Source organism: Rattus norvegicus, chromosome 1, assembly GCF_021556685.1.
Source record: "Rattus norvegicus strain SHRSP/BbbUtx chromosome 1, alternate assembly SHRSP_T2T, whole genome shotgun sequence".
NCBI lineage: Eukaryota > Metazoa > Chordata > Mammalia > Rodentia > Muridae > Rattus > Rattus norvegicus.
The window spans coordinates 92,931,031-92,956,668 of NC_141534.1; the positions used below are offsets into that span (position 1 = coordinate 92,931,031).

Genomic DNA, 25,638 nt, shown 5'->3' on the forward strand with positions numbered 1-25,638 from the left:
AAAAACCCAGGATAGCTAAAACTATCCTCAACAATAAAAGGAATTCAGGGGGAATCACTATCCCTGAACTCAAGCAGTATTACAGAGCAATAGTGATTAAAAATTGCATGGTATTGGTACAGAGACAGACAGATAGACCAATGGAATAGAATTGAAGACCCAGAAATGAACCGACACACCTATGGGCACTTGATTTTTGACAAAGGAGCCAAAACCATCCAATGGAAAAAAGATAGCATTTTCAGCAAATGGTGCTGGTTCAACTGGAGGTCAGCATGTAGAAGAATGCATATCGATCCATGCTTATTACCCTGTACAAAGCTTAAGTCCAAGTGGATCAAGGACCTCCACATCAAACCAAATACACTCAAACTAATAGAAGAAAAACTAGGGAAGCATCTGGAACACATGGGCACTGGAAAAATTTTCCTGAAGAAAACACCAATGGCTTATGCTCTAAGATCAAGAATCGACAAATGGGATCTCATAAAACTGCAAAGCTTCTGTAAGGCAAAGGACACTGTGGTTAGGACAAAACGGCAACCAACAGATTGTGAAAAGATCTTTACCAATCCTACAACAGATAGAGGTCTTATATCCAAAATATACAAAGAACTCAAGAAGTTAGACCACAGGGAGACAAATAACCCTATTAAAAATGGGGTTCAGAGCTAAACAAAGAATTCACAGCTGAGGAATGCCGAATGGCTGAGAAACACCTAAAGAAATGTTCAACATCTTTAGTCATAAGAGAAATGCAAATCAAAACAACCCTGAGATTTCACCTCACACAAGTGAGAATGGCTAAGATCAAAAACTCAGGTGACAGCAGGTGTTGGGGAGGATGTGGAGAAAGAGGAACACTCCTCCATTGTTGGTGGGATTGCAGACTGGTACAACCATTCTGGAAATCAGTCTGGAGGTTCCTCAGAAAATTGGACATTGAACTGCCTGAGGATCCTGCTATACCTCTCTTGGGCATATACCCACAAGATGCCCCAACATATAAAAAAGACACGTGCTCCACTATGTTCATTGCAGCCTTATGTATAGTAGCCAGAAGCTGGAAAGAACTCAGATGCCCTTCAACAGAGGAATGGATACAGAATATGTGGTACATCTACACAATGGAATACTACTCAGCTATGAAAAACAATGACTTTATGAAATTCGTAGGAAAATGGTTGGGACTGGAAAATGTCATCCTGAGTGAGGTAACCCAATCACAGAATAACACACATGGTATGCACTCATTGATAAGTGGCTATTAGCCCAAATGCTTGAATTATCCTAGATGCCTAGAACAAATGAAACTCAAGACGGATGATCAAAATGTGAATGCTTCACCCCTTCTTTAAAAGGGGAACAAGAATACCCTTGGCAGGGAATAGAGAGGCAAAGATTAAAACAGACACAGAAGGAACACCCATTCACAGCCTGCCCCACATGTGGCCCATACATATACAGCCATCCAATTAGATAAGATGCATGAAGCAAAAAGTGCAGGCCGACAGGAGTCGGATGTAAATCGCTCCTGAGAGATACAGCCAGAATACAGCAAATACAGAGTCGATTGCCAGCAGCAAACCACTGAACTGAGAATAGGACCCCCGTTGAAGGAATCAGAGAAAGAACTGGAAGAGCTTGAAGGGGCTCGAGACCCCATATGTACAACAATGCCAAGCAACCAGAGCTTCCAGGGACTAAGCCACTACCTAAAGACTATACATGGACTGACCCTGGACTCTGACCACATAGGTAGCAATGAATATCCTAGTAAGAGCACCAGTGGAAGGGGAAGCCCTGGGTCCTGCTAAGACTGAACACCCAGTGAACTAGATTGTTGGGGGGAGGGCGGCAATGGGGGGAGGATGGTTAGGGGAACATCCATAAAGAAGGGGAGGGGGAGGGATTAGGGGGATGTTTGCCCGGAAACCGGGAAAGGGAATAACACTCGAAATGTAAATAAAAAATACTTAAGTTAATAAAAAAAATGAAACAGAAAATAGAAAAGAGAGACACTGCCGGAACCTGAAGGAAACAGACTGGATAAACAGTTCTCTGCACCCAAATCCCGTGGGAGGGAGAGCTCAACCTTCAGAGAGGCAGACAAGCCTGGGAAACCAGAAGAGACTGCTCTCTGCACACACATCTCGGACGCCAGAGGAAAAAGCCAAAGACCATCTGGAACCCTGGTGCACTGAAGCTCCCGGAAGGGGCGGCACAGGTCTTCCTGGTTGCTGCCGCTGCAGAGAGCCAGTGGGCAGCACCCCACGAGCGAACTTGAGCCTCGGGACCACAGGTAAGACCAAATTTTCTGCTGCAAGAAAGCTGCCTGGTGAACTCAAGACACAGGCCCATAGGAACAGCTGAAGACCTGTAGAGAGGAAAAACTACACGCCCGAAAGCAGAACACTCTGTCCCCATAACTGACTGAAAGAGAGGAAAACAGGTCTACAGCACTCCTGACACACAGGCTTATAGGACAGTCTAGCCACTGTCAGAAATAGCAGAACAAAGTAACACTAGAGATAATCTGATGGCGAGAGGCAAGCGCAGGAAACCAAGCAACAGAAACCAAGACTACATGGCACCATCGGAGCCCAATTCTCCCATCAAAACAAACATGGAATATCCAAACACACCAGAAAAGCAAGATCTAGTTTCAAAATCATTTTTGATCATGATGCTGGAGGACTTCAAGAAAGACATAAAGAACTCCCTTAGAGAACAAGTAGAAGCCTACAGAGAGGAATCGCAAAAATGCCTGAAAGAATTCCAGGAAAACATAAATAAACAAGTAGAAGCCCATAGAGAGGAGACACAAAAATCCCTGAAAGAATTCCAGGAAAACACAATCAAACAGTTGAAGGAATTAAAAATGGAAATAGAAGCAATCAAGAAAGAACACATGGAAACAACCCTGGATGTAGAAAACCAAAAGAAGAGACAAGGAGCTGTAGATTCAAGCTTCACCAACAGAATACAAGAGATGGAAGAGAGAATCTCAGGAGCAGAAGATTCCATAGAAATCATTGACTCAACTGTCAAAGATAATGTAAAGCGGAAAAAGCTACTGGTCCAAAACATACAGGAAATCCAGGACTCAATGAGAAGATCCAACCTAAGGATAATAAGTATAGAAGAGAGTGAAGACTCCCAGGTCAAAGGACCAGTAAATATCTTCAACAAAATCATAGAAGAAAACTTCCCTAACCTAAAAAAAGAGATACCCATAGACATACAAGAAGCCTACAGAACTCCAAATAGATTGGACCAGAAAAGACACACCTCCCGTCACATAATTGTCAAAAGACCAAACGCACAAAATAAAGAAAGAATATTAAAAGCAGTAAGGGAAAAAGGTCAAGTAACATATAAAGGCAGACCTATCAGAATCACACCAGACTTCTCGCCAGAAACTATGAAGGCCAGAAGATCTTGGACTGATGTCATACAGACCCTAAGAGAACACAAATGCCAGCCCAGGTTACTGTATCCAGCAAAACTCTCAATTAACATTGATGGAGAAAACAAGATATTCCATGACAAAACCAAATTTATACAATATCTTTCTACAAATCCAGCACTACAAAGGATAATAAATGGTAAAGCCCAACATAAGGCGGCAAGCTATACCCTAGAAGAAGCAAGAAACTAATCGTCTTGGCAACAAAACAAAGAGAATGAAAGCACACAAACATAACCTCACTTCCAAATATGAATATAACGGGAAGCAATAATCACTATTCCTTAATATCTCTGAACATCAATGGCCTCAACTCCCCAATAAAAAGACATAGATTAACAAACTGGATACGCAACGAGGACCCTGCATTCTGCTGCCTACAGGAAACACACCTCAGAGACAAAGATAGACACTACCTCAGAGTGAAAGGCTGGAAAACAACTTTCCAAGCAAATGGTCAGAAGAAGCAAGCTGGCGTAGCCATTCTAATATCAAATAAAATCAATTTGCAACTAAAAGTCATCAAAAAAGATAAGGAAGGACACTTCATATTCATCAAAGGAAAAATCCACCAAGATGAACTCTCAATCCTAAATAGCTATGCCCCAAATACAAGGACACCTACATACGTAAAAGAAACCTTTCTAAAGCTCAAAACACACATTGCACCTCACATAATAATAGTGGGAGATTTCAACACCCCACTCTCATCAATGGACAGATCATGGACACAGAAATTAAACAGTGATGTCGACAGACTAAGAGAAGTCATGAGCCAAATGGACTTAACGGATATTTATAGAACATTCTATCCTAAAGCAAAAGGATATACCTTCTTCTCAGCACCTCATGGTACTTTCTCCAAAAATTACCATATAATTGGTCAAAAAACGGGCCTCAACAGGTACAGAAAGATAGAAATAATCCCATGCATGCTATCGGACCACCACGGCCTAAAACTGGTCTTCAATAACAGTAAGGGAAGAATGCCCACATATATGTGGAAATTGAACAATGCTCTACTCAATGATAACCTGGTCAAGGAAGAAATAAAGAAAGAAATTAAAAACTTTTTAGAATTTAATGAAAATGAAGATACAACATACTCAAACTTATGGGACACAATGAGAGCTGTGCTAAGAGGAAAACTCATACCGCTGAGTGCCTTCAGAAAGAAACAGGAGAGAGCATATGTCACCAGCTTGACAGCACACCTAAAAGCTCTAGAACAAAAAGAAGCAAATACACCCAGGAGGAGTAGAAGGCAGGAAATAATCAAACTCAGAGATGAAATCAACCAAGTAGAAACAAAAAGGACCATAGAAAGAATCAACAGAACAAAAAGTTGGTTCTTTGAGAAAATCAACAAGATAGATATACCCTTAGCCAGACTAACGAGAGGACACAGACAGTGCGTCCAAATTAACAAAATCAGAAATGAAAAGGGAGACATAACTACAGATTCAGAGGAAATTCAAAAAATCATCAGATCTTAGTATAAACACCTATATTCAACAAAATTTGAAAATCTTCAGGAAATGGACAATTTCCTAGACAGATACCAGGTATCGAAGTTAAATCAGGAACAGATAAACCAGATAAACAACCCCATAACTTCTAAGGAAATAGAAGCAGTCATTAAAGGTCTCCCAACCAAAAAGAGCCCAGGTCCAGACGGGTTTAGTGCAGAATTCTATCAAACCTTCATAGAAGACCTCATACCAATATTATCCAAACTATTCCACAAAATTGAAACAGATGGAGCCCTACCGAATTCCTTCTACGAAGCCACAATTACTCTTATACCTAAACTACACAAAGACACAACAAAGAAAGAGAACTTCAGACCAATTTCCCTTATGAATATAGACGCAAAAATACTCAATAAAATTCTGGCAAACCGAATTCAAGAGCACATCAAAACAATGATCCACCATGATCAAGTAGGCTTCATCCCAGGCATGCAGGGATGGTTTAATATACGGAAAACCATCAACGTGATCCATTATATAAACAAACTGAAAGAACAGAACCACATGATCATTTCATTAGATGCTGAGAAAGCATTTGACAAAATTCAACACCCCTTCATGATAAAAGTCCTGGAAAGAATAGGAATTCAAGGCCCATACCTAAACATAGTAAAAGCCATATACAGCAAACCAGTTGCTAACATTAAACTAAATGGAGAGAAACTTGAAGCAATCCCACTAAAATCAGGGACTAGACAAGGCTGCCCACTCTCTCCCTACTTATTCAATATAGTTCTTGAAGTTCTAGCCAGAGCAATCAGACAACAAAAGGAGATCAAAGGGATACAGATCGGAAAAGAAGAGGTCAAAATATCACTATTTGCAGATGACATGATAGTATATTTAAGTGATCCAAAAGTTCCACCAGAGAACTACTAAAGCTGATAAACAAATTCAGCAAAGTGGCTGGGTATAAAATTAACTCAAATAAATCAGTTGCCTTCCTCTATACAAAAGAGAAACAAGCCGAGAAAGAAATTAGGGAAACGACACCCTTCATAATAGACCCAAATAATATAAAGTACCTCGGTGTGACTTTAACCAAGCAAGTAAAAGATCTGTACAATAAGAACTTCAAGACACTGAGGAAAGAAATTGAAGAAGACCTCAGAAGATGGAAAGATCTCCCATGCTCATGGATTGGCAGGATTAATATAGTAAAAATGGCCATTTTACCAAAAGCAATCTACAGATTCAATGCAATCCCCATCAAAATACCAATCCAATTCTTCAAAGAGTTAGACAGAACAATTTGCAAATTCATCTGGAATAACAAAAAACCCAGGATAGTTAAAGCTATCCTCAACAATAAAAGGACTTCAGGGGGAATCACTATCCCTGAACTCAAGCAGTATTACAGAGCAATAGTGATAAAAACTGCATGGTATTGGTACAGAGACAGACAGATAGACCAATGGAATAGAATTGAAGACCCAGAAATGAACCCACACACCTATGGTCACTTGATTTTTGACAAAGGAGCCAAAACCATCCAATGGAAAAAAGATAGCATTTTCAGCAAATGGTGCTGGTTCAACTGGAGGGCAACATGTAGAAGAATGCAGATCGATCCATCCTTATCACCCTGTACAAAGCTTAAGTTCAAGTGGATCAAGGACCTCCACATCAAAGCAGACACACTCAAACTAACAGAAGAAAAACTAGGGAAGCATCTGGAACACATGGGCACTGGAAAAAATTTCCTGAACAAAACACCAATGGCTTATGCTCTAAGATCAAGAATCGACAAATGGGATCTCATAAAACTGCAAAGCTTCTGTAAGGCAAAGGACACTGTGGTTAGGACAAAACGGCAACCAACAGATTGGGAAAAGATCTTTACCAATCCTACAACAGATAGAGGCCTTATATCCAAAATATACAAAGAACTCAAGAAGTTAGACCGCAGGCAAACAAATAACCCTATTAAAAAATGGGGTTCAGAGCTAAAAAAGGAATTCACAGCTGAGGAATGCCGAATGGCTGAGAAACACCTAAAGAAATGTTCAACATCTTTAGTCATAAGGGAAATGCAAATCAAAACAACCCTGAGATTTCACCTCACACAAGTGAGAATGCCTAAGATCAAAAACTCAGGTGACAGCAGATGCTGGCGAGGATGTGGAGAAAGAGGAACACTCCTCCATTGTTGGTGGGATTGCAGACTGGTACAACCATTCTGGAAATCAGTCTGGAGGTTCCTCAGAAAATTGGACATTGAACTGCCTGAGGATCCAGCTATACCTCTCTTGGGCATATACCCAAAAGATGCCTCAACATATAAAAGAGACACGTGATCCACTACATTCATCGCAGCCTTATTTATAATAGCCAGAAACTGGAAAGAACCCAGATCCCCTTCAACAGAGGAATGGATACAGAAAATGTGGTACATCTACACAATGGAATATTACTCAGCTATCAAAAACAGCGAGTTTATGAAATTCGTAGGCAAATGGTTGGAACTGGAAAATATCATCCTGAGTGAGCTAACCCAATCACAGAAAGACATACATGGTATGCACTCATTGATAAGTGGCTATTAGCCTAAATGCTTGAATTACCCTAGATCCCTAGAACAAACGAAACTCAAGACGGATGATCAAAATGTGAATGCTTCACTCCTTCTTTAAATGAGGAAAAAGAATACCCTTGGCAGGGAAGGGTGAGGCAAAGATTAAAACAGAGACTGAAGGAACTCCCATTCAGAGCCTGCCCCACATGTGGCCCATACATATACAGCCACCCAATTAGACAAGATGGATGAAGCAAAGAAGTGCAGACCGACAGGAGCCAGATGTAGATCGCTCCTGAGAGACACAGCCAGAATACAGCAAATACAGAGGCGAATGCCAGCAGCAAACCACTGAACAGAGAATAGGTCCCCCGTTGAAGGAATCAGAGAAAGAACTGGAAGAGCTTGAAGGTGCTTGAGACCCCAAAAGTACAACAATGTCAAGCAACCAGAGCTTCCAGGGACTAAGCCACTACCTAAAGACTATACATGGACTGACCCTGGACTCTGACCCCATAGGTAGCAATGAATATCCTAGTAAGAGCACCAGTGGAAGGGGAAGCCCTGGGTCCTGCTAAGACTGAACCCCCAGTGAACTAGACTATGGGGCGAGGGCGGCAATGGGGGGAGGGTTGGGAGGGGAACACCCATAAGGAAGGGGAGGGGGGAGGGGGATGTTTGTCCGGAACCCGGGAAAGGGAATAACACTTGAAATGTATATAAGAAATACTCAAGTTAATAAAAAAAAAAAAAGAAAATAGAAAAGGTCAAATGGGAACAGAAAATGGAGACCTAAGACAACTGTTGGATAAGGAGAAAGTAGATTACTATATACTGGAGAATCAAATGGTAGAAAAAATAAAGTGGAAATAAGAAAGATAAAAGTAGAATATACTCTGTGTGAGTGTGTGTGTGTGCGTGTGTGTGTGTGTGTGTGTGTGTGTGTGTAAAAAAGTCATTGTTTTTGATAGCTGAGTAATATTCCATCGTGTAGATATACCTCATTTTCTGTATCCATTCCTCTGTTGAAGGGCATCTGGGTTCTTTCCTGCTTATGGCTATTATAAAGAAGGTTGCGATAAACATAGTGTAGCATGTGTCTTTGTTATATGTTGGGGCATCTTGTGGATCCATGCCCAAGAGAGGTATAGCTTGATCCTCAGGTAGCTCAATTCCAATTTTCGGAGGAACCTCCAGACTGATTTCCAGAATGGTTGTACCAGTCTGCAATCCCACCAACAATGGAGGAGTGTTCCTCTTTCTCCACATCCTCGCCTGCATTTTCTGTCACCTGAGTTCTTGATCTTAGCCATTCTCACTGGTGTGAGGTGAAATCTCAGGGTTGTTTTGATTTGCATTTCCCTTATGACTAAAGATGTTGAACATTTCTTTAGGTGTTTCTCAGCCATTCGGCATTCCTCAGCTGTGAATTCTTTGTTTAGCTCTGAACCCCATTTTTAATAGGGTTATTTGTCTCCCTGTGGTCTAACTTCTGACTTTTTTGTTTATTTTGGATATAAGCCCTTTATCAGTTGTAGGATTGCGTAAAGATCTTTTCCCAATCTGTTGGTTGCCATTTTGTCCTAACAACAGTGCCCTTTGCCTTACAGAAGCTTTGCAGTTTTGTGAGATTTTTGGAAGACTTTTAATGACTGCTTCTGTTTCTTTCAGAGTTTTGGGATTGTGTAGATCATTTATCTGTTCCTGATTTATCTTTGGTACTTGGTGTTTGTCTAGAAAATTGTCCATTTCCTCCAGATTTTCAAGTTTTGTTGAACATAAGCTTTTGTAGAAGGATCTGATGATTTTTTGAATTTCCTCTGAGTCTGTGTTATGTCTCCCTTTTCATTTCTGATTTTGTTAATTTGAAGACACTCTCTGTGTCCTCTTGTTAGTCTGGCTAAGGGTTTATCTATCTTGTTGACTTTCTCAAAGAACCAGCTTTTGGTTCTGTTGAGTCTTTGTATAGTCCTTTTTGTTTCTACTTGGTTGATTTCAGCTCTCAATTTGATTTATCTGCCTTCTACTTCTCCTGGGTGTGTTTGCTTCTTTTTGTTGTAGAGCTTTTAGGTGTGCTGTCAAGCTGCTGATATATGCTCTCTCCTGTTTCTTTCTGCAGGCACTCAGAGCTATGAGTTTTCCTCTTAGCACAGCTTTCTGTGTGTCACATAAGTTTGGGTATGTTTTACCTTCATTTACATTATATTCTAAGAAGTCTTTAATTTCTTTCTTTATTTCTTCTTTGACCAGGTTATTATTGAGTAGAGCATTGTTCAACTTCCATGAATATTTGGCAGTTCTTCCCTTATTGTTATTGAAGACCAGCTTTAGCCTGTTGTGGTCTGATAGGATGCATGGGATTATTTCTATCTGTATCTGTTGAGGCCTGTTTTATGACCGATTATATGGTCAATTTTGGAGAAAGTACCATGAGGTTGTGAGAAGTAATATACTTTTGTTTTAGGATAGAATGTTCTATTAATATCTTTTAAGTCCATTTTGTTCATGACTTCTCTTTGTCTGTCTATGGCTCTGTTTAATTTCTGTTTCCATGATCTGTCTACTGATGAGAGTGGGGTTTTGAAATCTCCTCCTATTATTGTGTGAGGTGCAATGTGTGCTTTGAGCTTTAGTAAAGTTTCTTTTATGTATGTAGTTGCCCTTTTATTTGGAGCATAGATATTTAGGATTGAGGGTTCATCTTGGTGGATTTTTCCTTTGATGATTATGAAGTGTCCTTCCTTATCTTTTTTGATGACTTTTAGTTGAAAATTGATTTTATTCGATATTAGAATGGCTACTCCAGCTTGTTTCTTCAGACTATTTCCTTGGAAAGTTGTTTTCCAGCCTTTTACTCTGAGGTAGTGTCTGTCTTTGTCTCTGAGGTGTGTTTCCTGTAGGCAGCAGAATGCAGCGTCCTCATTGAACATCCAATTTGTTAATCTATATCTTTTTATTGGGGAGTTGAGTCCATTGATGTTGAGAGATATTAAGGAATAGTGATTGTTGCTTCCTGTTATGTTCGTGTTTTCGTATGAGATTATGTTTGTGTGCTTTTCTTCTCTTTGTTTTGTTGCAAAACGATTAATTTCTTACTTTTTCTAGGGTGTATCTTCCTTCCTTGTGTTTGGCTTTACCATTTATTATCCTTGGTAGGGCTGGATTTGTAGAAAGATATTGTGTAAATTTGGTTTTGTCATGGAATATCTTGGTTTCTCCATCTATGTTAATTGAGAGTTTTGCTGGATAGAGTAACCTTGGCTGTCATTTGTGTTCTCTTTGGGCCTGTATGACACATGTCCAGGATCTTCTGGCTTTCATATTCTCTGGTGAGAAGTCTGTTGTAATTCTGATCGGTCTGCCTTTATATGTTATTTGACCTTTTCCCCTTAATGCTTTTAATATTCTTTCTTTGTTTTGTGCATATGGTGTTTCGACTATTATGTGATGGGATTAGTTTCTTTTCTGGTCCAATCCATTTGGAGTTCTGTAGGCTTCTTGTATGTTTATGGGCATCTTTCTTTAGTTTAGGGAAGTTGTCTTCTATGATTTTATTGAAGATATTTACTGGTCCTTTGAGTTGGGTGTCTTTGCTCTCTTCCATACGTATTACCCTTAGGTTTGATCTTCTCAATGTGTTCTGGATTTCCTTTATGATTTTGGCCAGTTTATTTTTCTGTTTTACATTATCTTTGGCAATCGTGTGGATGATTTCTATAGAATCTTCTGCTCCTGAGATTCTCTCCTCTATCTCTTGCATCTGTTGATGATGCTTGTATCTACGGCTTCTTGTCTCTTCCTTTGATTTTCTATATCTAGGGCTGTCTCCCTTTGTGCTTTCTTTATTGCTTTTATTTCCATTTTTAATTCCTTCACTTGTTTGATTGTGTTTTCCTGTAATTCTTTCAGGGATTTTTGCATTTCCTCTCTGTTAGCTTCCTCTTGTTTATTTGTGGTTTTTTTTTTTTTTTTGTTTTTTTGTTTTTTTGCATTTCCGTATGGGAGTTCTTTATGTCTTTCTTGAAGTCCTCCATCATCATGATCAAATGTCGTTTTAAATCTTGATCTTGGTTTTGTGGTGTGTTTTGATATTCAGTGTTTGCTTTGGTGGGAGATTTGGGTTCTGATGATGCCATGTAGTCGTTGTTTCTGTTGCTTGGTTCCTGTGCTTGCCTTTTGCCATTACTTTGTCTTTGGTGTTACCTTTTTCCACTATTTCTGACTGTGGTTAGACCATCCTATAGCCCTGTTTATCAGGAGTGCTGTAAACCTGTTTTCCTGTTCTCTTTCAGCCAGTTATGGCAACAGAGTGTTCTGATTTCAGGCATGTAGTCATTCCCGTCTATTGGTCATCAGTTGTTTCTGTGGGCGTGTGTCCTGAGTCCACCAGGCAGGTCACTTGGAGCAGAAAAGTTGGTCTTACCTCTTGTCTCGAGTATGGAGTCACTCTTCAGAGCCAGGTTTTAGCTCTGTGAGGGCCATAACCAGAAGGGCCTGCCCTACTTTTGCCCAGGACCCTGTGCACATGGGACCCCAGATGGCACTAGGTGTTTTCCTCTAGAGTCAAAAATGTGGGCAGAGAGTAATCTCCTCTGGCTTCCTAGGTGTGTCTGCCCTCTGAAGGTCTAGCTTTCCCTCCCATAGGATTTGAGTGTAGTAAGCTGTTTGACCAGGTCCCTTCAGATCTGGGCGGTGTCTGGACTGCAGCATTGAGTGCCCCTATATTCCTCTTCTCAGTGGCCCTATACAGTTTTTCTTGGGCCAGGTATGTGGGCAAGAATGGGCAGTACTGGATGTCTCTCCTGCCCTGCAGTCTCAGGAGTGCCCACCTGTCTGTGTGGTGAGCTCTATCTCCCATGGGGTCATGGAGCTGTGGGCCAGGATCAGCGAGGTTCGGGCCCCAACTAAAACTGGGAGTCGGGAACTTTAGAAATACGATCTTATGATTTAGCAAGAGGAGAAGTGTCAAAGAAAAAAGTTGCCGACACCACGTTTGCCTTTTTGTCATGTCTGTCATACCTGGGCTTGTCAGACCCCTACATTCTCACCTCTTGGTTTTATTATTGCATCATTAACTATAGGGTAAATGGGTGTCATTCTCTCTGGCTGCTTCCTGTTGACACTGGCATCACGATGAGGGAATCCAAGGAAGTTGGCATGGTGGTCAATGTTGGGAAGTGTAGGCTACTTTATTTGTTTTCCAGTCTTTCTGAGGCCATCTGAATTTAAGGATTGGCTATGTGTAAGATTGGCCAATCTAGGGCTGGCAAGTTGCTAGAGCAGTCTGAAGTTGATTTTTAATCTCTTGGGATAGATGGACAATAGACAAATGTAAAGTTAAGGGGTTTTGGGAAATTTTATCTTTTATTTTTATTCTATTTACCTACCTTTTGTGTGTATTTGAAACATTCAGGTTTATGGTCATGGTAGTTGGGGATGGAGAATCCCTAGACAAGAGAAATGGGGATAGATTCCACCCTCAGGCATAGACATGGGCGTCCTTATTGAAGCAAGTGTTTTGTTGGGATGTTCTTTGAGGTTTATGCTAGGCCAGTGTTCCTTCTTGTTCTTCCTGACTGCTTGTGTATTAGGACATAAGCCTTCAGCCCCCATATCAGTCTACCTGCTTGTGTGCTTCCTATCATGATGCTAATGAAATAATCTGAAACTATAGGAAAACTCCTAATTAAATCCTTTTGTAAATATTACCTTAGTCATGGTGTCTCCCATAGTATAGGAACAGTGATTAAGATAGAGCACTGTCCACTTCTTGGGACCTGATAGTTCCAGGTGACCTATTGTGATCTTCTTTCTATAGATGTTTGAGGTCTACTCTGACTTCCTGAAGTACTTTCCTGGTGTCCACAGAGAAATCTACAAAAACCTGAAGGAAGTCCTCGACTACATTGATCATAGTGTGGAGAACCACAGGGCCACTTTGGACCCCAATGCTCCCCGAGACTTTATCGATACTTTCCTTCTGCACATGGAGAAGGTTAGTCCAGCATGGATGAGAGAGGGGGTGGGTGAAAGTTAAGGATGGGGATGGTGTTGGAGAATAAGAGGGGAGGGGACAGAGGATAGCGAGGAGAGGTAGAAAAAGAATGAAGGTGATGCAGAACATCTAGAAGATGAAAAGCAGATTAATGAAGGGGAAATGACAGGGGAGGAGCATGAATGGGGAAGAAACACAGGACCAAGGGCAAACAGCAGAAAGACCACAGAGGAAGTAAAAGCCTGAGAGACAGAACATGATATAACCACCAAAGAACAAAGTAGAGAGAGAAGAAGGAGGCCAAAGGACATTGTCTCTGGCCTAGTAATGCCCAGAGGTCCATTTACTATGATATTAAAAAACAAAAGGACAGTACCCGGAGATGACTGTTTCTTATTGCAAAGGTACAGTCACCCCTGACCCACTCTTTTCTCTCCCATCTGGAACCAGGAGAAGTTGAACCACTACACGGAGTTCCATCATTGGAACCTAATGATATCTGTGCTCTTTCTTTTCCTTGCTGGCACTGAGTCTACAAGCAACACTCTCTGCTATGGATTCCTGCTCATGCTCAAGTACCCTCATGTTGCAGGTGTGCTACAGGGGAATTTTCTAGTACCCTTCTTTTTGAAGGAGAACTACTTCTAAACTAAGGCAGTTCTGTGGTGGTGTGTGAATGAACACTCAGGTGACTCATTTTCTTTCTCCTATTACTGAAAGGCCAACCCTCTGTCCATCCATCCATCCAACTTTCTCTTCCTTCCTTTCTACCTTTCTTTCTTTTATCCTCCTGTCTTTACATCTATCCAATCACTGATTTTTCTTTTCCTTCCATCTCTTCATTCATTTACTAATTCTATTCATTTACCCACCCATCCATTATCTACTGTCCATCTATCAATTTTCCCATCCATCCATTATATGTCTATTCACCCATTAGTATAATCATCTGCCCATCTTTTCTATACCTATAGATTAATAATCTTGACTCATCTCTGATTCACCCAATAACATATATTTCTTTTTGGTGAGAGATGAAAATGTATTTATGATTTCCTTTTCCTTTTTAATGAAATTCATTTATTCCATTTACAGTTGCTTATCAGCCCCTGTCTCCTCCCAGTACCCCCTCAGAAAAATTCTCCTCCTATTCCACCCTCTCCTTCTCTTTTGTGAAGAGGAAGCCACTTCCCATCCCATATATCAAGTCATTGCAGGACTAGGGACATCCTCTCCCACTGAGGCTGGACAAGGCAGACCATTTAGGAGAACACACATTTATGATCACAGGCGAGCTTTCAACAGCCCTTGCTCCAGTTGACAGGGGACCCACATGAAGACCAAGCATTTCATATGTGAAGGGGGCCCAGGTCCAGTCAGTTCTTACACTTTGGTTTGTGGCTCATTCCCTGGGAACCTCCAAGGGTCCAGGTTAGTCATCTCTGTTGGTCTTCCTACAGATTCTCTGTGATCTTTGCATTCCTTAATATTTCTCCCAACTCTTCCATAAATTCTCTGAGTTCCATCTAATGTTTGGCTGTGGATTTCTGCATCTCTTTGCATTGACTGCTTTGTGGGTCCTCTCAAAGAAGAGTTATGCTAGGTTCCTGCCTGAAAGCATAACAGAATACCATTAATAGCATCAGGGATTGGTTCTTGCCCATGGGATGGGTCTCAATTTGGAGTAGTCATTGGTTAGCCATTCCCTCAGTCTCTGCTCTATTGCTTTCTCCCTGCCCTTCTTGTAGGCAAAACACATTTTGGGTCAAAGGTTTTGCAGCTGGGTTACTATCCCTATCCCTACTCTGAGAGTCCTGTATAGAGGAAGTGGCCACTTCCGGATTCATATCTCCCACTGTCAGAAATCTCAGCTAGATCTCTGCCACCATAGAACCTCAGGGTCCTCTCCCCATCCCAGATCTCTAGCATGTTTTAGAGAAGATTTCCACCCTATCTCCCCTGCTCTCACTACATAGGCTCTTACCCCTCCCCATTATGTTCCCTATCCCTTCTTCCATCCAGTCCCCTTCTTCCATCAGTCTCCAATAACTATTGTGTTTCCCCTTCTGAGAAATATTCAAGCTTCCTACCTTGTGTCCCTGTTATTTGGCTTCTTGAGATCTGTCGAGTATGGCATGGTAATCTTGTGCTTTTTGGCTAACATCCACGAATAAGTAAATACAAAACATGCATGTGCTTTTGAGTCAGGGTTACTACACTCAGGATGATATTTTCTTTTTTATTGGATAGTCTATGTATTTTTATTTCAAATTATCCCCTTTTGATATTCCATCCTCTCCCATAACCCCTCCCCCTGCTTCTATGAGGATGCCCCCTCTCCCACCTCAACACCCTGGCATTCTTCTACACTTGGGAATTGAGCCTTCACAGGGTTAAGGGCTTCTCTTTCCATTGATGCCAGACAATGCTATCCTATGCTACACATGCGGCTGTAGCCATGGGTCCCCACATGTGTACTCTTTGTTTGGTGGTTTAGTCACTGGGAGGTCTGGGAGGTCTTGGAGGTCTTGCCATTTCCCCATCCATCCCTCATTCTGGATTGACAGTTGAAATGGCCCTATATTGGATGTGTCTCTTTTCTCACGTTTACATGCAAGGCTGGACCTTGTTGGGAAGAGACTTTAAATGGCTCTAAACATGGTTGGAGGGTTGAGTCCTTGAGAAAAGCACAGGTGTGTGCATCAGGCTGGACCTTGTTGGGAAGAGACTTTAACAGGCTCTATACATGGTTGGAGGGTTGAGTCCTTGAGAAAAGCACAGGTGTGTGCACCTAAGAGTGCCATGTGTCACCCGTGGGAGGGAGAGCTAAACCTTCAGAGAGGCAGACAAGCCTGGGAAACCAGAAGAGACTTCACTCTGTGCACATCCAGATGCCAGAGGAAAACACCAAACGTCATCTGGAACCCTGGTGCACGGAGGCTCCAGGAAAGAGCGGCGCAGATCTTCCCGGTTGCTGCCGCCGCAGAGAGGACTTAAGCAGTACCCCACGAGCAAACTTGAGCCTTGGAACCACAGGTAGAACCAACTTTTCCCCTGCAAGAAACCTGCCTGGTGAACTCAAGACACAGGCCCACAGGAACAGCTGAAGACCTGTAGAGAGGAAAAACTACACGCCCGAAAGCAGAACACTCTGTCCCCATAACTGGCTGAAAGAAAACAGGAAAACAGGTCTATAGCACTCCTGACACACAGGCTTATAGGACAGTCTAGCCACGGTCAGAAATAGCAGAACAAAGTAACACTAGAGATAATCTGATGGCGAGAGGCAAGCGCAGGAACCCAAGCAACAGAAACCAAGACTACATGGCCTCATCGGAGCCCAATTCTCCCACCAAAGCAAACACGGAATATCCAAACACACCAGAAAAGCAAGATCTAGTTTCAAAATCATATTTGATCATGATGCTGGAGGACTTCAAGAAAGACAGAAAGAACTCCCTTAGAGAACAAGTAGAAGCCTACAGAGAGGAATCGCAAAAATCCCTGAAAGAATTCCAGGAAAACACAATCAAACAGTTGAAGGAATTAAAAATGGAAATAGAAGCAATCAAGAAAGAACACATGGAAACAACCCTGGACATAGAAAATCAAAAGAAAAGACAAGGAGCTGTAGATACAAGCTTCACCAACAGAATACAAGAGATGGAAGAGAGAATCTCAGGAGCAGAAGATTCTATAGAAATCATTGACTCAACTGTCAAAGATAATGTAAAGCAGAAAAAGCCACTGGTCCAAAACATACAGGAAATCCAGGACTCAATGAGAAGATCCAACCTAAGGATAATAGGTATAGAAGAGAGTGAAGACTCCCAGCTCAAAGGACCAGTAAATATCTTCAACAAAATCATAGAAGAAAACTTCCCTAACCTAAAAAAAGAGATACCCATAGGCATACAAGAAGCCTACAGAACTCCAAATAGATTGGACCAGAAAAGAAACACCTCCCGTCACATAATTGTCAAAAGACCAAACGCACAAAATAAAGAAAGAATATTAAAAGCAGTAAGGGAAAAAGGTCAAGTAACATATAAAGGCAGACCTATCAGAATCACACCAGACTTTTCGCCAGAAACTATGAAGGACAGAAGATCCTGGACAGATGTCATACAGACCCTAAGAGAACACAAATGCCAGCCCAGGTTACTGTATCCTGCAAAACTCTCAATTAACATAGATGGAGAAACCAAGATATTCCATGACAAAACCAAATTTACACAATATCTTTCTACAAATCCAGCACTACAAAGGATAATAAATGGTAAAGCCCAACATAAGGAGGCAAGCTATACCCTAGAAGAAGCAAGAAACTAATCATCTTGGCAACAAAACAAAGAGAAGAAAAGCACACAAACATAACCTCACATCCAAATATGAATATAACAGGAAGCAATAATCACTATTCCTTAATATCTCTCAACATCAATGGCCGCAACTCCCCAATAAAAAGATATAGATTAACAAACTGGATATGCAACGAGGACCCTGCATTCTGCTGCCTACAGGAAACACACCTCAGAGACAAAGACAGACACTACCTCAGAGTGAAAGGCTGGAAAACAACTTTCCAAGCAAATGGTCAGAAGAAGCAAGGTGGAGTAGCCATTCTAATATCAAATAAAATCAATTTTCAATTAAAAGTCATCAAAAAAGATAAGGAAGGACACTTCATATTCATCAAAGGAAAAATCCACCAAGATGAACTCTCAATCGTCATCTTTGGTTGGTTTATATACAAGTGTGCAATTTCTAGGCTTGAAAGTAAAATGATGCTATCTGGTGCTGGATAGAGGAGCCTTATTTTTTATTATGGCAGCTTGCTATTTTTGTAACATGGTGATTTGGTTGAACACAATAAAGTACAGTAGTAACTGCTCTCCCCTTCTTCCTGGATGAGTGAGGAGATGATTAAATGTTGATGTCAGCATCCTTGAGCATATTCAGATGAGCTTCTGCTTCTGTTGAAAAGGATGCTGTGTTTGATTGTGGTCCGAAGCTTTGAAGCACTACTTGGCATCTCCTTCCTTGGAGGTCTCACTGTTTAAACATAACAGATTTGATAGATTGTTGGTAAGGTGAGGTCCAGCTTGTCTCCACTAGGCCATCTTCATGTGAATCCGGTGGTTATACGGTTTTGTTCTAGGGATATTTCATTTTTTTAATAACGGTTTTAGCTGACATTCATGGAGAGAATGAATCCTTAGAACTGTGCCACTAGTGAAAGGAAATCCTGTCTAGAGTATGTTTCTTTACAAAGCTGTGTCACACCATCCTTTGGGCCCTCTGCTGGAAAAGTAGAATCAAGTCTCAAATAATGCCTTTTAAATTGTATCCTCTAGTATTATAGATGTAGGACAGTACTGTATCATACCTCTGTGGATGTAAAATAGCTTGTACCTGCTTTATGATACGTAGTAGTGACCGTGCTTTATCAGAGCTGTTTTTAATGATGTTGCTCAGAATGTTTTCTTTCCAGATGATGATTGAGAAGCTAATTTAAAAAAAAAATGGTGCCAGGTACCACAAGAATAACAGAACTGTGCTGTTTTCTCGGGTTTTGTTTTTTTACTTTTTTTTTTTAATGGAGTGTGCTGGATGTCTCTACAGTTTTGTTCAGATGACTGCAGAACCTGGAAAAGCTGTTGCTGCTGTTGATGCATAACACACTGCTATTATTGGTATATATATATATACATATATATATACATATATATATATACATATATATATATATACATATATATATATATATATATATATATATATATATATATATATATATATATATAGAGAGAGAGAGAGAGAGAGAGTGCCATGTGTCGTTTTCAGTGAGTCTCCTAGCTCTGAACTGTTCCTGGGTTATTGGATCCCAGAAACCATGGACACTGTGCATCACCTCTGAGAAGGGGACACTCTTTATTGTTTCTGTGCAGAGAAAGTCCAAAAGGAGATTGATCAGGTGATCGGCTCACAGCGGGTCCCAACCCTTGATGACCGCTCCAAAATGCCATACACTGAGGCAGTCATCCATGAGATTCAGAGATTTTCTGATGTTTCTCCAATGGGTTTGCCATGCAGAATCACCAAAGACACATTGTTCCGAGGGTACCTGCTCCCCAAGGTGAGACCAACTGTTATTCCTTATTGATACTCCATGAACATACTCCACTCTCCTAATCACCAACCTCATCCTGTCTGTGGTTTTCCAGCACTATGTTTCTTATGGACAAGTTGTTTTGCATTTGGAATCAGAGTATGTTGACATCTTTATCTCATAACTTCTCCTAGAACACTGAGGTGTACTTCATCCTGAGTTCAGCTCTCCATGACCCACAGTACTTTGAACAACCAGACACCTTCAATCCTGAGCACTTCCTGGATGCCAATGGGGCACTGAAGAAATGTGAAGCTTTCATGCCCTTCTCCATAGGTGAGATACTTGATTCCTTTTCCAGACACTAGAGGGCAGGTGACCAGACACACAAACAGAAATAGGTTCCAGGATACTGAGTTTGTCCCAGCTGCCTTGCCATTCACCCTGCCCACAGCCCCACGAGGAGAGTCTTGAATTAAAAGAGTCTCCTGGTCAGAAGGACTTTGGGGAATTATTCAAAAGCCTCCAACTAAACAAGCAAAATCATTTTCTTGTTTTTTGATTTTATAAATAGATAACCTTTTTATTTTATATTTACTTATTTATTGGATATTTTATGTATTTACATTTAAAATGTTATCCCCTTTCCCCATCTTACATCCCTTCCTGCTTATATGAAGATGCTCCCGCTCCCACTCACCCACTCCCACCCATCCACTCTCACCTCAACACCCTGGCATTCACTACAATGGGGAAATGAGTCTTCATAGGACCAAGGGCTTTTTATCCTATTGATGTTGGACAAGGCCATCCTCTGCTACATATGTAGCTGGAATCATGGGTCCATTCATGTGCATTCATTGGTTGGTGGTTTAGTCCCTGGGAGCTCTGGTGGGTTCTGGTTGGTTGATATTGTTATTCTTCCTATGGGGTTGTAAGCCCCTTCAGCTCCTTCAGTCCTTTCTATAACTCCACCATTGGGGTCCCATTGTTCAGTCCAATGGCTAGCTGCAAGCATCCTCATCTGTATTAGTAAGGCTCTGCCAAAACCTTTCAGGAGACATCCATATCAGGCTGCTGTCAGTGAGCACTTCTTGGCATCTGCAATAGTAAGTTGGTTTGGTGGCTGCATATGGGATGGATCCCCAGGTGGGGCAGTCTCTGAATGACCTTTCCTTCATGTGGACAACCTTTTTAAATCAGTGAAAACATTTGTCTTTAATCATGTTTAAATGTCCAACTAGAGAGTATCTTTCCAGAGAACAAAAATGAACTCTGTGCAAAGACAGAATTCAACCATTCTCCAGAAATAAATAGCTGATAGAGGAGATGGGAGTGCAAAGTATTTCCTTTTCAGGAAGCTCATAGCCTTTAAAGCCAATGCAGTAGTTCCTATGCAAATGAACACTAGACTCTTCATTTTAGGACTATAATGACCAATATAATCCATCAATTCTTTTCATTTTTAAATTTTATTTTGAATTTGATTTTTTATTGGATATATTTTTATTTTTATCCCCTTTCCCAGTTTAATGTCCATAAAACCCCTATGCCAACCACACTCCCCCTTCTTCTATGAGGGTGCTCCCCCACCCAACCACCCACCCCTTCTCCACTTTGACATTCTCCTACACAGGGTGGGTCCAGCCTTGGCAGGACCAAGGGATTCTCCTTCCATTGGTGTCCAACAAGGCCATCCTCTTCTACATATGCATCTGGAGCCATGGGTGTGTCCATGTATAGTCAGTGGTTTAGTCCCTGGGAGCTATGGTTGGTTGGTATTGTTGTTCTTATGGGGTTGCAAGCCCCTTCCTTCAACTCCTTCAATCCTTTCTCTAACTCCTTCAACAAATACCCCATTCTCAGTTCAATGGTTTGCTGCCAGTATTCACCTCTGTATTTGACATCTTCTGTCTGAACTTCTCAGGAGACAGCTATATAAGGCTCCTTTCAGCATGCACTTCTTAGCTTCATCAATATTATGTAGCTATGGGGGCTTGTATATAAATGGGTCATATACCCATGAGGGGCAGGCTCTAAATGGCCATTAATTCAGTGTCTGATCCAAACTTTGTCTCCATATCCCTTCCTATGAATATTTTTGATTCCTCTTTTAAGAAGGAGTGAAGCATCCCCATTTTGTCATCCTTCTTCTTGAGCTTAATGTGGTCTGTGGCTTGTATTTTGGATAATTCGAGCTTTTGGGCTAATATCTACTTATCAATGAGTGCATAGCATGTGTGTTTTTCTGTGATTGGGTTGCCTCACTCAGGATAACATTTTCTAGTTCCATCCATTTGCCTATGAATTTCCTGAAGTCATTGTTTACGATAGCTGAGTAGTACTCCATTGTGCAAATGTACCACACATTCTGTATCCATTCTTCTGTAGAAGGGAATCTGGGTTGTTTGAGCTTCTGGCTATTATTAATAAGGCTGCTATGAACATAGTAGAGCATGTGTCTTTGTTGTATGTTGGAGCATCTTTTGGGTATATGCCAAGGAGAGGTATAGCTGGGTCCTCAGGTAGTACAATGTCCAATTTTCTGACTCCAGACTGATTTCCAGAGTGATTGTACCAGTTTGCAATCCCAACAAAAATGGAGGAGTGTTCCTCTTTCTCTACATCCTGGCCAGCATCTGCTGTCACCTGAGTTTTTGATCTTAGCCATTTTGACTGGTGTGAGGTGGAATCTCAGGGTTGTTTTGATTTGCATTTCCATGATGACTGAGGATATTGAACATTTCTGTAGGTACTTCTCAGACATTTGATATTCCTAAGCTAAGAATTCTTTGTTTAGCAATGTACCCCATTTTTAAAATAGGGATATTTGATGCTCTGGAATCTAACTTCTTGAGTTCTTTGTATATTTTGTATATTAGTCCACTATCAGATGTAGGATTGGTAAAGACCTTTTCCTAATCTGTTGGTTGCTGTGTTGTCCTAATGACAGTATCCTTTGCTTTGCAGTTTTATTAGATCACATTTGTTGATTCTTGATCTTAGAGCATAAACCATTGTTGTTTTGTTTAGGAAATTTTCCCCAGTGCCCATGTGTTGGAGAATCTTCCCCATGTTTTCTTCTATTAGTTTGAGTGGATCTGGTTTGATGTGGAGGTCCTTGATTCACTTGGACTTAAACTTTGTACAAGGTGCAAGAGTGTGTCAATTTGCATTCTTCTGCATGCTGACCTCCACTTACACCAGCACCATTTGTTTAAAATGCTATCATTTTTCCACTGGATGGTTTTAGCACCTTTGTCAAAGATCAACTGACCATAGGTGTATAGATTCATTTCTGGTTCTCCAATTCTATTCCATTGATTTACCTGAGTGTCTCTGTACCAGTACCATAGAGTTTTAATCACCATTCCTCTGTAATACAACTTGAGCTCAGGGATGGTGATTGCCCCAGACGTTCTTTTTTTTTTTATTAACTTGAGTATTTATTTACATTTCGATTGTTATTCCCTTTCCCGGTTTCCCGGCCAACATCCCTCTAACACCTCCCCTTCTATGTGGGTGTTCCTCTCCCCATCCTTCCCTCATTACACACCCTCCCCACAACAATCACGTTCACTGGGGGTTCAGTCTTAGCAGGACAAAGGGCTTCCCCTTCTACTGATGATCTTACAAGGATATTCATTGCTACCTATAAGGTCAGAGTCCAGGGTCAGTCCATATATAGTCTTTAGGTAGTGGCTTAGTCCCTGGAAGCTCTGATTGGTTGGCATTGTTGTTCATATGGGGTCTCGAGCCCCTTCAAGCTCTTCCAGTCCTCTACCTGATTCCTTCAACAGGGGTCCCATTTTCAGTTCAGTGGTTGCTGGTGGCATTCGCCTATGGATTTGCTGTATTCTGGCTGTGTCTTTCAGGAGAGATCTATATCTGGTTCCTGTCGGCCTGCACTTATTTGCTTCATCCATCTTGTCTAATTGGGTGACTGTATATGTATGGGCCACATGTGAGGCGGCTCTGATGGGTTTTCCTTCTGCCTCTGTTTTAATCTTTGCCTCCCTATTCCCTGCCAAGGGTATTCTTTTTCCCCTATTAAAGGAGTGAAGCATTCACATTTTGATCATCCGTCTTGAGTTTCATGTGTTCTGTTCATCTAGGGCAATTCAAACATTTGGGCTAATAACCACTTATCAATGAGTGCATACCATGTGTGTTTTTCTGTGATTGGGTTACCTCACTCAGGATGATATTTTCCAGCTCCATCCATTTGCCTATGAATTTCATAAAGTCATTGTTTTTGATAACTGAGTAATATTACATTGTGTAGATGTACCACATTTTCTGGATCCATTCCTCTGTGGAAGGACATCTCAGTTCTTTCAGCTTCTGGCTATTATAAATAAGGCTGCTATGAACATAGTGGAGCACATGTCTTTGTTATATGTTGGGGCATCTTTTGGGTATATGCCCAAGAGCGGTATAGCTGGGTCCTCAGGTAGTTCAATGTCCAATTTTCTGAGGAAACTCCAGACTGATTTCCAGAATGGTTGTACCAGTCTACAATCCGATCAACAATAGAGGAGTGTTCCTCTTTCTCCACATCCTGGCCAGCATTTGCTGTCACCTGAGTTTTTGATCTTAGCCATTTTAACTGGTGTGAGGTGAAATCTCAGGGTTGTTTTGATTTGCATTTCCCTTATGACTAAAGATGTTGAACATTTCCTTAGCTGTTTCTCAGCCATTCGGCATTCCTCAGGTGTGAATTCTTTATTTAGCTCTCAACCCCATTTTTTAATAGCGTTATTTGTCTCCCTGTGGTCTAACTTCTTGAGTTCTTTGTATATATTGGATATAAGCCCTCTATTTGTTGAAGGATTGGTAAAGATCTTTTCCCAATCTGTAGGTTGTCGTTTTGTCCTAACAACAGTGTCTGTTGCTTACAGAAGCTTTGCAGTTTTATGAGATCCCATTTGTTGATTCTTGATCTTAGAGCATAAGCCATTGGTGTTCTGTTCAGGAAATTTTTTCCTGTGCCCATGTGTTCGAGATGCTTCCCAACTTTGTCTTCTATTAGTTTGAGTGTATCTGGTTTGATGTGGAGGTCCTTGATCCACTTGGACTTAAGCTTTGTACAGGGTAATAAGCATGGATCGATCTGCATTCTTCTACATGCTGACTTCCAGTTGAACCAGCACCATTTGCTGAAAATGCTATCTTTTTTCCATTGGATGGTTGTGGCTCCTTTGTCAAAAATCAAGTGACCATAGGTGTGTCGGTTCATTTCTGGGTCTTCAATTCTACTCCACTGGTCTATCTGTCTGTCTCTGTACCAATACCATGCAGTTTTTAATCACTATTGCTCTGTAATACTGCTTGAGTTCAGGGATAGTGATTCCCCCTGAAGTCCTTTTATTGTTGAGGATAGTGTTAGCTATCCTGGGTTTTTTGTTATTCCACATGAATTTCCAAATTGTTCTGTCTAAGTCTTTGAAGAATTGGATTGGTATTTTGATGGGGATTGCATTCAATCTGTAGATCACTCTCGGTAAAATGGCCAGTTTTCCTATATTAATCCTGCCAATACATGAGTATGGAAGATCTTTCCATCTTCTGAGGTCTTCTTCAATTTCTTTCTTTAGAGGCTTGAAGATCTTATCATACAGATCTTTTATTTGCTTGGTTAAAGACACACTGAGGTATTTTACATTATTTGGGACTATTATGAAGAGTGTAATTTCCCTAATTTCTCTCTCGGCTTGTTTCTCTTTTGTGTAGAGGAAGACTGCTGATTTATTTGAGTTAATTTTATACCCAGCCACTTTGCTGAAGTTGTTTATCAAGTTTATTATTTCTCTGGTGGAACTTTTGTGATCACTTAAGATGATACTATCATATCATCTGCAAATAGTGATATTTTGACTTCTTCTTTTCCAATCTTTATCCCCTTGATCTCCTTTTGTTGTCTGATTGCTCCTGCTAGAACTTCAAGAACTATATTGAATAAGTAGGGAGAGAGTGGGCAGCCTTGTCTAGTCTCTGATTTTAGTGGGATTGCTT

The 25,638-nt window shown here is 41.0% G+C and overlaps 1 protein-coding gene across 1 annotated transcript in view; it reads left to right on the top strand.

Annotated features, from left to right (window-relative positions):
* The window catches only part of Cyp2b3 (cytochrome P450, family 2, subfamily b, polypeptide 3), a 70,512-nt gene that overhangs the window by 25,290 nt on the left and 19,584 nt on the right, over positions 1-25,638 (top strand). Inside the window, 4 exon segments of the mRNA NM_173294.3 lie at positions 13,335-13,511; positions 13,962-14,103; positions 19,463-19,650; positions 19,818-19,959. Of these exon segments, the coding sequence (NP_775416.1) occupies positions 13,335-13,511; positions 13,962-14,103; positions 19,463-19,650; positions 19,818-19,959 (649 nt within the window).